Source organism: Elephas maximus, chromosome 3 (genome assembly GCF_024166365.1).
Source record: "Elephas maximus indicus isolate mEleMax1 chromosome 3, mEleMax1 primary haplotype, whole genome shotgun sequence".
In the NCBI taxonomy this organism is placed as follows: Eukaryota; Metazoa; Chordata; class Mammalia; order Proboscidea; family Elephantidae; genus Elephas; species Elephas maximus.
This window is the reverse complement of record NC_064821.1, coordinates 74,151,945-74,166,999: the sequence shown is the minus strand read 5'-3', so window position 1 is coordinate 74,166,999 and position 15,055 is coordinate 74,151,945. Positions and strand designations below refer to the sequence as shown.

General features: G+C 46.6%; 1 protein-coding gene across 4 annotated transcripts in view; it reads left to right on the top strand.

Annotated features, from left to right (window-relative positions):
- Positions 1 to 15,055, top strand: part of PHC2 (polyhomeotic homolog 2) — a 58,000-nt gene that overhangs the window by 41,379 nt on the left and 1,566 nt on the right. For all 4 annotated transcript variants that reach the window (XM_049878681.1, XM_049878682.1, XM_049878683.1 and 1 more), the window contains 5 exons: positions 7,082 to 7,284; positions 8,996 to 9,125; positions 10,011 to 10,125; positions 11,716 to 11,857; positions 12,810 to 13,086. In XM_049878681.1, coding sequence (XP_049734638.1) covers positions 7,082 to 7,284; positions 8,996 to 9,125; positions 10,011 to 10,125; positions 11,716 to 11,857; positions 12,810 to 13,086 — 867 coding nt within the window. The remainder of the gene's footprint in view (positions 1 to 7,081; positions 7,285 to 8,995; positions 9,126 to 10,010; positions 10,126 to 11,715; positions 11,858 to 12,809; positions 13,087 to 15,055) is intronic.

Sequence of the window (15,055 nt, the reverse complement as noted above, 5' to 3'; positions counted from 1 at the left end):
GCCACCAGGGCTCCTTTCTGTTGAAGGTATTGTGCTGTTTCCTTTTAGGCGTCTTGAGATACTGAGTCTAGCATGTGGGTTCAGATTACACTCAGGGGTCCCTTCCTTAGTATCTGGGAAACCATTTTGGGAATCACTCACCTAGATCGTCTCTCCTTTTCCAATCCAAATGCTTCAGCCACATATGACGTCTGACCTCTGCTTCAAAACATCCCTCAACGCGACCAACATTTCCTGCCCTCTTTTCCCAAGGGCCCTAATGCCGTCCTTGGCTAGTCAAAGGACACCCTCCTCCACTTGAGTGGCCCACTCAGGGAAACCTGGAGAACTGAGTTTTAGTGTTGGCTCTGCCTCTGGCCACCTTTTGTGATGTTTGGTAAGTTACCTCACCTCTTAGGCCTAGTTGCCTCATCTGGAAAATTAAGATGCTAGACTCAGGGCCCTTCTAACTCTAATCCATTGTGGTGATTCTGAGGAGCCCTGGTGGTGCAGTGGTTAAAGTGATGGTCAGCGGTTCGAAACTACCAGCAGCTCTGTGGAAGAAAGATGTGATAGTCTGTTTCCATAGAGATTTACAGCCTTGGAAACCCTGTGGGGTCACTATAAGTCGTAATCCACTTGATGGCAGTGGGTTTGGGTTTCTTTTTTTTTGATGAGCCAAAAACCACCACTCTGTCTCTACCCCAACCCTGCCTACCATACCTTCTGTTCCCTGAATTGGGAGGAAAGCAAACCCCTTATCTAAGTGATTCACAGTAAAGTGTGAATGACCCAAGAAGCATATTTGCATTTTAAAGAGGATTGTTAACCAAGTGAGACTTTGTCTAGGTCCCTCTCTTCCCCTCGTTTTCCTACCCACCCCTGGGCAGGGGGTAGAGGGAGGTCAGCACGTTGGTGCTCAGGAAACAGCTTGCCTCCCTCACTTGCCAAGTGGCATTAATTTCTTTGAGGGCCCAAATATAACTGGAGACATTGTATGGGGTGACCCACAGACCTTTCCACAAGGACTGTGTCTGCTGTCCTCAGCTCCCTGCTGCTGGGATCAAGTGCAGTATGCATCCGTGCTCACCATCACCTGGATATTGTTTTAGCCTGTGCATCACTTTGCAGGTGCTCCACTTATGGCTTTCTCTATCACATGCAATTCTTTAGGAACCCTGCTGTCCCCCATCCTGACCACATGACAGCCTGCTAAGCTGAGGCGCAGTGAGCATGACTTCAGTGCCAGGGGCCTGAAGAGAGCACTCTGTTAAATAGGTGACCTTGTTTTGCCATTTGCTGAGCAGAATTTGCTCTAGGCAAATGATCTGTGTTATCACCTACATTGCTTCCTTAAATTCTGTATTACCTTTATTAGCTCTGTCTTACTCTTAACTGCAGCCAAACAGGGGTAGTAAGAAGTTTTTTAAATTAAAATACTTCCTTCTTGTCATGTCTGTGTTGTTGTTAGCTGCCATCCCCTCAACCATGTGTTACGAAGTAGACTTGCTCCATAGGATTTTCTTGGCTGTCATCTTTACAGAAGCAGTTCATCAGGCCTTTCTTCCACGGACCTGCTGGGTGGGTTCAAACCACCATCCTTTAGGTTAGCAGCCCATCAACTGCTTGCACCACCCAGACTCTTTTTGTCAACCACTGGTCAAGCTGAGGGGGCAGAAGGAAAAGCTCTTCTTACTCTCCATTTCCTCTGAAGTCAGGTCTTCAAGGCTGCTTTTTTAGGGGCAAACAGAATGAATAGCCAGGCCATCTGAAATACCCATTGCAAATGTTAGTACTAAATCATATTCCAGTATGACTGATGATTTTTGCCTTATCTGTGCACATGAAGAATATCAGAATTGGCTCTGAAGTCCTGCTGGGACCAGTCTGATCTCTGTCTTCAGCAGGCTGGAGAGCTCAACCTCCAGAGGCCAACCCACTAGTCCCGAGGGTGGGGTCACCTTTTACAGGAGCATCCCTGCCTCTGCCTCTAGAGGTCATCATGTCCCTGCAAGTGCCTGCAGCCAGCATAAGGGCTTCCAAGGGGAATATGGAGTTCTGGATGCAGGGCTCCATTCCAGCTTCCGGGGCAGACTTAATGATCTTCCTCTCTGCTAAGGAAATCTCCGCTATCACAGGAAGAAACCAGCCAAAACCTACTTCTTACTCTTCATTATAGCCAGATACCCAGAAATTCTACTCTTGTAGGCAGGCACCAGCCTAGCAGCTCTCGAATCATTATATCCTCAGAAAGTAATTGTAAATCTCAGCCGGTGCCAAGTTCCTTGTTTTGGTACCAGAGAGACTTGTACTCTACCTCAACAGTTAAGGTTGGAGACCATGGGTTCCATACATTCTAGTTTCACAAATATTAAGCAGCTGTTACATATTGGGTGTTAGCCCCTAATGATGTAGAGATGAGTAAGACATGACCCCTTGCCTATAGAAGCCTGCCCTGCCTACCCAAAGCAAATAATTTCACAAACAGGAACATAGAAAGCGCCACTGGGTGGTCCTTCCTATTTTATCCTGCTCCTGTAAGGGTTACGTCTGCCAGACTCAGTGAATGAGGCCAGAATTGAGATGCAATGTTGAGGTTGAAACATATATAATGACTACCCCAGAACATACTGTTCATTCTGGCCTGAATACTTGGCCCTTTGTAGTCAGCATCAATTAAAGGTTAGATCTACCTCCCTCTCCCACCACCACCACCACCACCACCATCACTGATTCTTGACTCTACTCCCTCCCCAGCTTCTTATGCTTATGGTGTCCTTGTCTCTGCCTTTCAGTTGCAGGTGCCTTACTCTGGAATAAAGGCATCTGAGACCTGTGGGAATCCCCAGTAGCACTCACAGCTTTGGGACCGGTCAAGAAAACTGGGCAAAGAACAGAATTCCAAAGATAGAGTACCGCTTTGTTCTGTCTTTTATCTGGCCTCAGGGCCAGTAGGGCAGGTTTCTGCAAGTTCTACTGTTTAGCTGTCCTCTTTCCCCCAGGCAGGCTGCAAAGCAGTCTGGGAGAACTGAAAGCAGATTAAATTAATCTCAGTGTGCCCCGCTTGGCAGGGGGTGAGGTTGTGTATGGTCATTCCAGAAATAGCCCAAACTCCTTTGTTACTAAAACAGATGATGAGGTGTCAGCCTACAAGATGACTGCAAAGCAAAATAACTACAGGCCTTTATCTTTTCATAAAGCACTTTCTTCTCTCCCTTGGATTCTGTCTCTCCTGCAACCTGTGTGAATTATAACAGAGTGATGGTTTCTAATGTGGTGGTGAAAGAGTTTATTAGTTTGATCTCTCTCAATAAGATCTGTTTTTTTTCAGTCTCCAAGTTTTTGCTTCCCAGAGTTAAGTATTGGCTCTATAGCTTCCGAACTGGTGAATGTATCTATTCACTAGTGTATTTGGCATGGGGAAAGAATCTGGCCTCAAGAATTATCCTGTCTTGCAGCATAAAGTAATAGACAGAGATCTGAGGGTCAGGAGGGAAGGGGTGGAGGCAGGAAGAAGTGGAGTGGAGCAAAGGTAGCAGAAATCCCATAAAAGGAGACAAAATATCAGCAACTGTTTGGTGACATCAGTGAGCGGTGGGAGGTGGGGATGATCCCAGAATCCAGAAGAGAACAGATCCATTCCGTGGAAGTGTTATAAGCCTCACTGTTAAACACTCAAGCAAGAGAGTCACTCATCCCTTCTGCCTGTGCTCAGTCACGGTGCGACTGTGCTTAAAAGAAACAAAAAGACAGATCTTAGCCAGATGTCTTAGATGACCACACTTCATCTATTATATTTAGTATCGACGGGGTACCCAGTCTAAGTATTGTCTTTAAAAAGATGTAGGCAAGGAAAACCTAGGACGATGACAAACTTGCAACCTTTTTATGTAAGAAATAGTTGAAAGAGCAGGGGGGGCTTGGCCTAGAGGAGATGTATTGGCATCATTAGCAATGTCTTTCATGACACCAAGAACAGCATCTACCATTTCTTGAGCACTTCCTAGGTGTGCTCGCAACACACTGCTATGCATGATCTCATTTAGTCCTCACAGCAGCACTACCGGGTAAGTATTGCTAATATCCTTACTTTACAGCCAGTGAAACTGAGGCTCACAGAGGCGTGGTGAGTTGCCCAAGTTCACTGAGTGATGGAGACCAGGCTCTAAGTCAGGGCTAAGCCTGTGTTTTTGACCGTTATACCAATCTGATTAGCCTCGTCCGTGGGATCTTAGGGAACAAAACCAGGCAAGTGGGCAGAAAGTGACAGGAAGATAGATTTGTGGCTCTGTATAAGGAATAATTTTTTACTTGGGTTGTCCAGAGTGGGAATAAACTACTTCAGGAGTCGCGCGTGGTGAGTTCCTTTGTCATTAGAGGCATTCCAGCAAAGCCAGAAAAGCACTGGCTGTGGGTGTTTTAGAGAAGGTACAAGCATGGAGAAGGGAAATGAACTAGACTTTCCAAACGTGTGATTCTATAGTCCATAGTTCACTAGGTTAATCAGGAATAGCCTACTAGGTTCTAATTAGGAGGAGATAGCCATCATCTAAAAATGAAATTTGAACTTCCACAAAATTTATAATTTTAACAATATTCATTTTAAGTAAAATATATATTTGTTTGCATATTTGAAATATTTAAAAATAAAAGCAGAGAAAATATAATTGTGTAAATGCAGACTTATATATTTAAAATATTAACTCAGTCCTCCTAGTTCTTCATGGATTGTAAATGATTTTTTTTTTTTTTTCAGTTTCCAAACACCTTTACAATTTAGAAAGACTAATTCCAGAAAGGAGCCTTAGTGGTGCAGTGGTTAAGAGGTCAGGCTGCTAACCAAAAGGTCAGGGGTTCGAATCCACCAGCTGCTCCTTGGAAACCCTATGGGGCAGTTCTGCTCTGACCTGTATATAGGGTTGCTATGAGTTGGAGTCAACTGGACAGCAACGGGTATGGTATGGTAATTCCAAAGGGGGGGGCGTGGGGAGGGGCAGAATTCTCCATCTTGACAGAAAGCTAAAGCTATTTAGGAAATTTTTTTCAAATGAATATAGACACTTAAGGGAATTACGGTAACTTGCTGGCATGACTGTTTCAAACAAAAGATAAAACAACAGCAACAAAAAAATGTCATCAATCCATCTTTTGGATGACTCCTGCCTAGCCCTAAAGTTTATTACAGTTGAATTATGGAGGCCTGAGTACTGAAGGCATGTGTCATAGCCAGCTCCTTTTCATAAAAAAGACTGAACCTGGTTTACTGAACATTAGAGCTGCCAATAAGAAAAAATGGAGGGGGCCCAAGACCTGTTGTAATCTAGTTACAAACCCTAAAATGGGTCTCTACCACCTACCTGTCTGTTTGTCATATCGTCATACTGTGATGGCTTGCGCATTGCTGTGATGCTGGACAAATACAGCGGAATCACCCATGGTGGACACATTTCAGTGGAGCTTCCAGACTAAGACAGACTAGGAAGAAAGACCTGGCGATCTCATTCCATAAAGTAGTCAGTGAAAACCTTACAGATCACCGTAGAAAACTGTTCAACTCCAGTGCTTTGGACATATCATTAGGAGAGACCAACCGCTGGAAGACAACATCATGTTTGGGTGAAGTAAAGGGCTGGTGAGGGCAAGGAGACCCACAGTGAGATGGATTGGCACAATAGCCGCAATCATGGACTCAAACATGCCAGTGATTGTGAGGATGACCCAGGGCCAGGCTGCATCTTGTTCTGTTGTACATAAGGCCACCATGAGTCAGTTGAGGGCAGATGTCTATCTCAAGATGGGTGTATTCTGATTTCTCCCTGTTACATAGTTAGACAATATGAATTCCTGTTCCCGTGGTATTTTGGATCTTTAACGTGAAAGAAGAGCATATTCATGTAAAATTTGTGCAAAAGTTACTTAAATAACATATACTAAAATAGTTTTAAATAAATAAACATGTATGTATGTATATATATGTCACACTCACCACTGGGTTAATGCTTAATATTCATAGCTTGTTGCAATAAAGAAATGGCTTTTTTTTTCTTCTTTCTTTTTTAGATAGTTCCAGGTTACAGGCAACCTCAGCTCACTGGGCAGTTGGTGGTGCAAGAAAATGGCTGGGGAAAGAGGGTGGGGATAGAATCACAAAAGACAATAAGGCAACTCATGAGAGACATTGTTTGAAGCGGAGAAGAGGAGGACCACTGTGATGTGGTTCTATATGCGCACCTGGCCAGGCTTTCTGGAGCACTCTTAGATCTCTTCAGGGAAGTCTCGCAGGTCCTTGGAGAAGAAGCTAGGAAAGGTTGTCCGCAGAGGGATGGAAGGAGGGAGTCTATGAATTGCAGAGCATCAGGCTCTGGGTATGGAGCTGAGAACTGGGGAAGAGGCTTTATGGAGAGCACCTGGTCAGCAGAAAAGGCATAAAAAGCTCAGCTCTGCCCAGCACTTCCTTGGTGGAGTAGTAGAATACATGCCCATATTAATGCAGTCACTCCAAGGAACCCGTCTCTGAATAGTCAGATCTCCATTATAGTCTTTACTTCGGCTTTAACCTCCCAAATTCCCTTCGCCTTAACTTCTGATGTTCAGAGCTCTGACACTTCACCAGGCTCTTAAAAGCCAGCCCTTCTCCAGAAGCTTCATAGGAGGTTCATTTAACCTCTCTCCCTAAAGCCCATCGTACCCTAAACCCTGTACATAGTTCAGCTTTTTGTCCTGGTTTTAGATGCTACTTTGGATACATTTTCTTTCTTGAACTGAATGCCACTTTCTTTGTCCAAATCAATATTGGCCAAGGTCTTAATTCCTAGGAGATATCTGGTCTGCTTAACCTGGTTGAACTGTAGCACATTTGGGAAATTCAGAAACACTGCTAGCTGATTGGCTGCAGTGCTGGGGAACTGATTAGAGGCACACTGGGTGGTGTGTCCATTGAAACAATCACTTTTAAATAGCCCAATGAGGAGAGGGACCACTTGGTGGGCATCTGTTTGGCTCCACAGGAAAACCCAGGCCTATACTGAATCTTCGCTTTACTTCTATGGCCCAGACTCTGGTTCTGATCTCCCCTTCTTGTGTCCTCTTTCCCCTTGCACAGAGACAGGGCAGGGCATTGTTCATGCACTGACCGACCTCAGCAGCCCCGGCATGACCTCAGGGAACGGAAACTCTGCCTCCAGCATCACTGGCACTGCCCCCCAGAATGGTGAGAATAAACCACCACAGGCCATTGTGAAACCCCAAATCCTGACGCATGTTATCGAAGGGTTTGTGATCCAGGAGGGGGCGGAGCCTTTCCCGGTACGGACTACTTCTTTTCCCCTCTTTTTTTTTTTTTTAAGTGTATTTTGGATGTGTATTAGAATATTTTTACAGTTCCATGCAAAATTTCTGAAAATGTGAACAATTTGTTCTTTCCTTGCTAATTTTACCCCGAAGAATATCAGAGCAATTGTCTTTGTGGGATTGAGTATCTTCCTAAGGTCCAGAAGGAGTCAGTGATCAGGAATAATTGGCAAGACCCCTTGTTTTAGAACTTTCTTAGGGAACTTACACTGGGGTGTTTGGTGAGAGATGAAACAATTCTAGAGCTGGGATTTGATGGTCTCACTGTTAATCCCACACATGGCAAAACCTGTGAATGCCAAAACTTTTAGCCAGAGAACAAAAGGAACCTGTGTAGAACTGAATTCTCAAGCTATATCCAAATGAAGATAGGGGAACATGATTACAGCCTGAAGCTGCTTCTCTAGGGGCAGGGCCTGGGCAAGGGACTGAATGGGATTGAGAGGCACTTCGGAAAGGGCTGATCAAGTGTTTCTGATCAAAGCATAAGACCAAAGAGAAATATAAATGAATCAAGAAAATGGCTTAGTAGAACAGAGCACCCAGAGCTGACTCTGTATAGCGTGAATGGGTTCAGGACAGGTGCTACTGTTCTGTAGGTGTGGAGGAACCCAGAGCCAGGTGCTCACTGGCCTCCCTTCTGACGAAAATTATCTGGCTGGTGGAGACACATCATCTCCATGGGATGCCATCTGCCTTTTGGTTATTCTTTGGATCCATGAGAGGTCTGAATAGTCAACAGAAGGCTGAGCTTGAATAGCTGAGATGGGTGAACTGCCCTTCTAAAATGCCAAAACACGCATAGGTTCTTGCCCACTTTCCCTCTGGAAGTCGTTCAAAGCCAGTGCAGAGAAATCCACCTGGAGCACCTTGGCCGTAGTAGCTCTAGCCTCGTTACATTCCTTCTTCCCTCGTTAGATATGGTCTTCCCCTTGGCCTCCTGGAGCCAGAAACCAACAGATCTCACAAGGTGACTGCAGACTGAATAGCACTCTAGCATCTCCCTAGAGTCAGATACCACATAATCTGGCCACCAAGCAGCGTAAACAGAGAGAGGACCGAAAGAGTTTATAAGCCATTCTGGGGTCCTAGCAATCACAGAACGCATTTGCTCTGTGGCCTAGAATCAGTTCTTCTTGCTCTCCTTGGTGTCTGCCTGTACCTCTTTACTGGATGGGGCAGTGGTAAGGTGGATCGCAGCAAGAAATCAAAATGTGCATGCTGAGTCTGCCCCGTACATCCACTCACACACACAGACTCAGCCGTGTCCCTGTCTGGTGACTCATAATCATTGGGTCTCAGCACTTGATCTAGGAGTGTGCAAAACCTGATCTCTGCCTCCATCTTTGCCCCTTAGATACTTGGAAGAGTAGGTATTTTGCTAACCTTCTAAGCTATCCATTGGATTGAAGCCATTCCTATACTTGGGTGCCCACTGGCATGAAGCCATTCCTATACTTGGGTGCCCACTGGCATTTTGCCTCATGAGCTTAACAGCAAAACAGGGCCTTGAGCAGGCCCCACTTGGAAGATTATGGGGGGATGTTTGAGGAGGTCTGGCATGTGTGCACCTGGATTCTTTATACATGTAATTTTGATGAGACTGAACAGCAAAGAAACGTCTCTCACCTAACCCTCGTGACCTCCATGTCACCCTGTCCTCTAGGTGGGACGCTCGTCCCTGCTGGTGGGGAATCTCAAGAAGAAGTATGCACAGGGGTTCCTGCCTGAGAAACTTCCACAGCAGGATCATACCACCACCACTGACTCTGAGATGGAAGAGCCCTATCTGCAAGGTGGGCATCTCAGGCTTTCTGACCTGGCTGCCATTGTAGCACCTGAACGGCTAGTAGGCAAAACCAAAAGGCAGGCCATATGCAGTTCCTTTCTTGGTATCCATGGAGGAACTCTAAGCCAGGGAGTGTGTAAACATGTCAGTCTACTGAAAATTTCACCCCGGTCCCTTCTCAGCCTTGATCCCTAAAAAACAGGTTACTCGTCACCTGCCTCTCCCTCAATCTGTCCATGCTGGCCAACTACAGGATCCCTAGAGCTGCTTTTCCTACATGGATCAATGGCAAGTTTGAGGAGTGAATGTAGGAGCAGCTCCAGGCAGGTGGTGCCCTTCTTGACTGCCTCAGGAGCCTGCACTTGGGAACAGGGGCCAGCCATGAGGCCCAGCAGGGGCCAGGCAAGGGACTGCCCTTTGCAGATGAATCACTGACTAAATGGGAACTGTACAGGTTACAGATCTACTGGGTTCTGTTATCCACGTCAGCAGTCAGCTAGATGGATCCAAGGTGGGATAATTCCAGAAGATAGCTGTGACAGCATCTGGAGTATTTCCTGTGTGCCTCCTGATTCTCTCACGGTCATAAAGAGGGGTGCTGATTCTTCATTACTGTCTTCTGCCTCAGGCTCATAGCACTTTTGAAGAGAAAAATTTCAAGTACCCAAGGGGCATCACCAGACATCCTTGGGTACTTTAGGGGAAAAAGATAGCTTTCCCAAAGACAGTGACAAAAACAATCTGGCATTTTTGAAGCTAGACTGCTACTACATGTGACAGCCATGGGAATGTGAGGAAGAGGCAGAACAGCAGGGAGGCCTCTTGGCAGGGCTGTCAGCCATTTTGTGGGGATTTCTCATTCTCCACGCTTACCCATTTTCATACCTTTCAGAATCCAAAGAGGAGGGTACTCCCCTCAAACTCAAGTGTGAGCTCTGTGGTCGGGTGGACTTTGCCTACAAGTTCAAGCGTTCCAAGCGCTTCTGTTCCATGGCTTGTGCAAAGAGGTGAGTGGTCTCAGCCCCACTGCTGTGCCCAGTCCCTTCCTGTCCCTCGCAGGATTGTGTTTTTGTGTCCTGCTGCTGTGTCTCATCTCCTTCCAGTAGTAGCCTACCCCAAGAGGCTTCTTCTTTTCTTGACCTGCCTGGAAGCAACATCACGTCAGTAATTCATCAAGCACTAGAAACCAGAACCCCTAAGACCAGGTCAGAAAGAATACAGAGTCCAAGGAAAAAAGTAGCTCTGGAGTTTGACTGGTCCTCCTGTGTCCCACTGGCACCTGTTCCCTTTTTCTGCCCTTGGCAGCTGCCATCTCTTCAGGGTAAGCCCTCCACCAGCAGCTTTGCCCCAAGTCACTGCACTAGTTACATATGCTGCCTTTGTGGGTCTTCACCTCGGCTTAGAAGACCAAGCCAAGGTGATGCTAGTCTTGGGATGACAATATAAAAACGACCCTGGTGGTGCAGTGGTTAAACATTTGGCTGCTAACCAAAAGGTCCGCAGTTCAAATCTACCAGCCGCTCCTTGGAAACCCAATGGGGCAGTTCTTCTCTGTCCTGTCGGGTCACTATGAGTTGGAATCTACGCCATAGCAACAGGTTTGGTTTGGTTTGGTCATTTATTGAGAGCCTGCTGTGTGCTACACATTGTGCTAGTCAGCTGATAGCATTATCTCATCTAATCTTCAACATAACCCCAGGAGGCAGGTATTATTATTGTCCCCTTTATAGAGGAGCCCTGGTGGCACAGTGGTTAAAGCACTCAGCTGCTAACCTTTAAAAGGTCAGTGGTTCTAACCCACTAGTTGCTCCACAGGAGAAAGATGTGGCAGTCTGCTCCCGTAATGATTTACAGCCTTGGAAACCCTGTGGGGCAGTTCCTGCTCGGTCTTATAGGGTCACTGTGAGTTGGCATTGGGTTTGGTTTTGGGTTTTATACGGGTTAGGAAACTGAGGCACAAAGGATAAGTAATTGTGCCTAAGGTTACATAGCTAGTAAGTCATAGACTTAGACTAGTGGTCTTTAGATCCATATGGTCTTTCTACTGAGGCAGAAGAGACAGCTGAACTTGTAGCCCTGGGTCCTCAAAAGAAGAAATTGCTTCTCTGTGCTCTGGACCTTTCTGCCATTCCTGGTTGTTGAATGTGGAAGTCCTCTAGCGTTAGCCTTCGTTCCCTTCAGGTTGTGCTGAAGATAGCCAGGGCAGCTTTGTCAAGCTTTTCCCAAGCTCTTCTCCAGCAGAACAGTGAACAATAGTTTACTGGCACAGGTTGTAGTTATGGTAGAATAGGCCAGCCATGAGCTCCTAACCATGCTCCAAATTGTTGTATCAAGCACTTTATATGTATCAAGCATTATCTCATTTAATTGTCAGAGCATCTTACAGAAAGTTAATGGTATTATCCCCAACTCCAGATAAGGAAACTGAGGCCCAGAGGTTAAATGACTTGCCCAGAGTCACACAGCTAGTAGTAAATGATGGAGTTAGGATTTGAGCCAAGTAGATGGACTTGAATTTTGCCAGGTGGTTTGGTTGCTCTTATTCTGCATTGGGCCCACGAGCCCTACTGACTGCTCTTGTCCCCATCTCTTGACAGGTACAATGTGGGATGTACCAAACGAGTGGGACTTTTCCACTCAGACCGGAGCAAGCTGCAGAAAGCAGGAGCCACGACCCACAACCGCCGTCGGGCCAGCAAAGCCAGTCTGCCAGCACTCACCAAGGATAACAAGAAGCAGGTAAGAGGGCTGGTAGAGCCTTAAGTGCCATTCTCACAAGTCCCATCAACGTCCAGATTCTTAACACAACCCTAGACACCCATGTCCCGTTTCAACTGCTGACTTCCGTATGCCCTGTTGTGTTCTAGTTCTCATAGATCTGTCAGATCGAGCCTCCCCCGCGTGCCTTAGTAGGTCTGCTACATTTGGACTCAAGAATGCTTATGAAGTAACTTGCCCATTTCAGTGGCCTTGCCCCAGCATCGCCCCTCATGTCTCAGTTTGCCTCCATCCTTGATTTCTGGGCTCATGGAAAGGGAATCCCCCTGAATGGCCCCAGAAGAGATAGGCTGCTCAGGTCACCTCTTGTCTTACTGTGGAGGACCAGGCGAGAAGGCAACCTACACCTTTCACCTTCACACCTGTTGCCTCCTAGAACGTTACAGCAATGAGTTCTTGAAGGTCATTAAATATTTTTTAGGGCCAGTTCTGTTCCAAGAACTCTGTTAGGCACTAAGGCTCCAAGGACATAATTTTGCCCTAAAGGAACTCATAGCCTAGTGTGATGCTTCATAAACTTACGTGTTTTTGTTTTTTGCTTGGTGGAGGTGTTGGTGATGGGGATCAGCCTCTGATGAATGCTGTGGACCAAAATGTGCATACACCTGAAATTTTACTTGCTATTTCAGGTGGTTCGTAGAGTCCTGGATTAAAACCACACATCTAGAAGAAAAGACAGACATATCCAGATAATTGCAATAAAATACTGTGCATGCTATCATACTGGGAGGGACTTACTCTGCTTAGGGTTGGGGAGGAGACAGCACAGAAAATGCTTTTTGATCTGGGAGGGAACTCAGAGAGATGTAGAGTACCAAGCAGAAAAAAGAGAAATATTTGCCTTTGCCCATCACTGCTGCTGGAAGTGGCTATTTCCCCCATCCTGAAGACAACTGTTTCTCTCTGCTCCCAGCCAACAGGCACTGTACCCCTTTCAGTCACTGCTGCATTGCAGCTAACACACAGCCAGGAAGACTCCAGCCGTTGCTCAGATAACTCAAGCTATGAGGAACCCTTGTCACCCATCTCAGCCAGCTCATCTACCTCCCGCCGGCGGCAAGGCCAGCGGGACCTGGAGCTCCCTGACATGCACATGCGGGACCTGGTGGGCATGGGGCACCACTTCCTGCCAAGTGAGCCCACCAAATGGAACGTAGAAGATGTCTACGAATTCATCCGCTCTCTGCCAGGTGAGGAAGCTCAATGCCTGCCTGGAGTAACAAGGAAGGAGAGGGAATGAGAGACTTCACCTCTTACCACCAGGAAGGATTAGGTAGCTCAGTAAATGAGATATACTCAGGTTGAGGAATTTGGACGTAGAGATGACTAAAATAAGGTTCCTGCCTATGAGAGTTTACATTCTAGCACAGAACACAAGCTGTAAAGGACATTCTATAGCAGTAGTTTGATATATTTACTGATATTGTGGCACAGTGGTTTAGTGCTCAGCTGCCAACCGAAAGCTTGACAGTTCGAACCCATCCAGTGGCTTCGTGGGAGAAAGACCTGGTGATCTACTGCCATAAAGATTACAGCCTAGAAAACTTGATGGGGCAGGTTCTGCGCTGTCACACTGGGTTGCTATGAGTCAGAATCAGCTCCATGGTTCCCAGCGACAACAACCACGTGACACACAGAGATGATAATGCAGTCAGCCCTGCCTCTCAGGTGGGAGTGTGAGGTCTGCCAGGGAGATCAAAAAATAAGGAAATTTAAACTGAATGGCAGTGGACAATATAGGCCTTTAGCAGAGAGCCCAGCAGAGGGAGCAGCTTGAGGACGGCATGTGGATATAAAAGTGCGAGATCAGCTGAGAACTGCACGTCGCCCTCTGTGGAGGAGGACAGCAGGCTGGGAGGGTGGGGATTGAGAAGTGAACCTCTCAAGGCAGGTAGGGACCAATACTGAGAGCTTCCCTGCTTTGTCTTCTGCCAGCTTCCCCACCTACTGACCAGGACAGGCACCAGTGCCACCCACAGATATGTTACAGAGACTGGAGTGTGGTGCTGTTAAAACGCACAGATTTCTTAGTCAAACAGAACTGGATTCAGATTCTGACCCTGCAACTGAAATCCAGTGTATTAGTTATCTACTGCTGATGGCTTAAAATAGCACTAATTGTTTGTCTTTGCACAGTTTCTGTGGGTGAGGAATTTGGGAGCAAGTTAGCTCGTCAGTTCTGGCTCAGAGTCTCTTATAAGGTTGCAGTTAAGATGTCAGCAAGGGCTGAGGGTGTCTTTGGCTGTTGGATCCACTTAGTCTCTCCTCCAAGCACTTTAGGCATTCACAGACACTCCTCAGAGTCCTTCCAGCTTCCTCCAACTGCCTGGTTCCAAGGCCATGTGTACATTTTTAGGGTTTTGTTATGGCAGCACCCCTCTTCAAGGTACCAGAATCTGTACTAATTATCTATTGCTAGGAAGCAAATTGCCCCAGAACTTAGTGGCTTAAAACAATCATTTAGTATTGTAATAGCTCTAATATGTATATATATATATATATAGTAATAGTTCTGTGGATCAGGAATTTGGAGGGCTTGGCTGGGCAGTTCTGGCTTGGGGTCTGTTATGAGGTCTCAGGCAATACGTCAGCCAGGGCCTCAGCCATGTGGGGGTTTAGAGCTGGAGTATCCACTTCTCAGGTGGCTCACTCACATGATAAGTCGGAACTGGCTCCCTGTAGGAGACGTCAGTTCCTCTTCACGTAGGCATCTCCAGAGGCTTGAGTGTCCTCACGGCATGGTGGCTGGCTTACTTCAAAATAAATAACCCAAAAGAGCAATGTAGAAGCTGCTATGCCCATTATGACCTAGCCCTGGAAATCACGTGCTATCACTTCCACAACACCCTGTCAGTCTCCCAAAATCCCACTGCCGTCAGGTCAATTCCAACTCACAGCAAACCTGTAGGACAGAGTAGAACTGCTTCGTAGGGTTTCCCAGGCTGTAAATTTCTCCTGCAGAGCAGCTGGTGGGTTCAAACCACCAACCTTCAGTTAGCAGCCAAGAGCCTAACCACTATGCCATGAGGGCTCCTCTGTTGGTCTCCGAGGTCAGCCCAGTTCATTATGGGGAGGGGTCTATGAGAGGGCATGAGTAAAGAGACATGGATCACTGGGGCCATTTTGGAGTCTGGCTACCTCGGGTAAGTCACTTTTCTC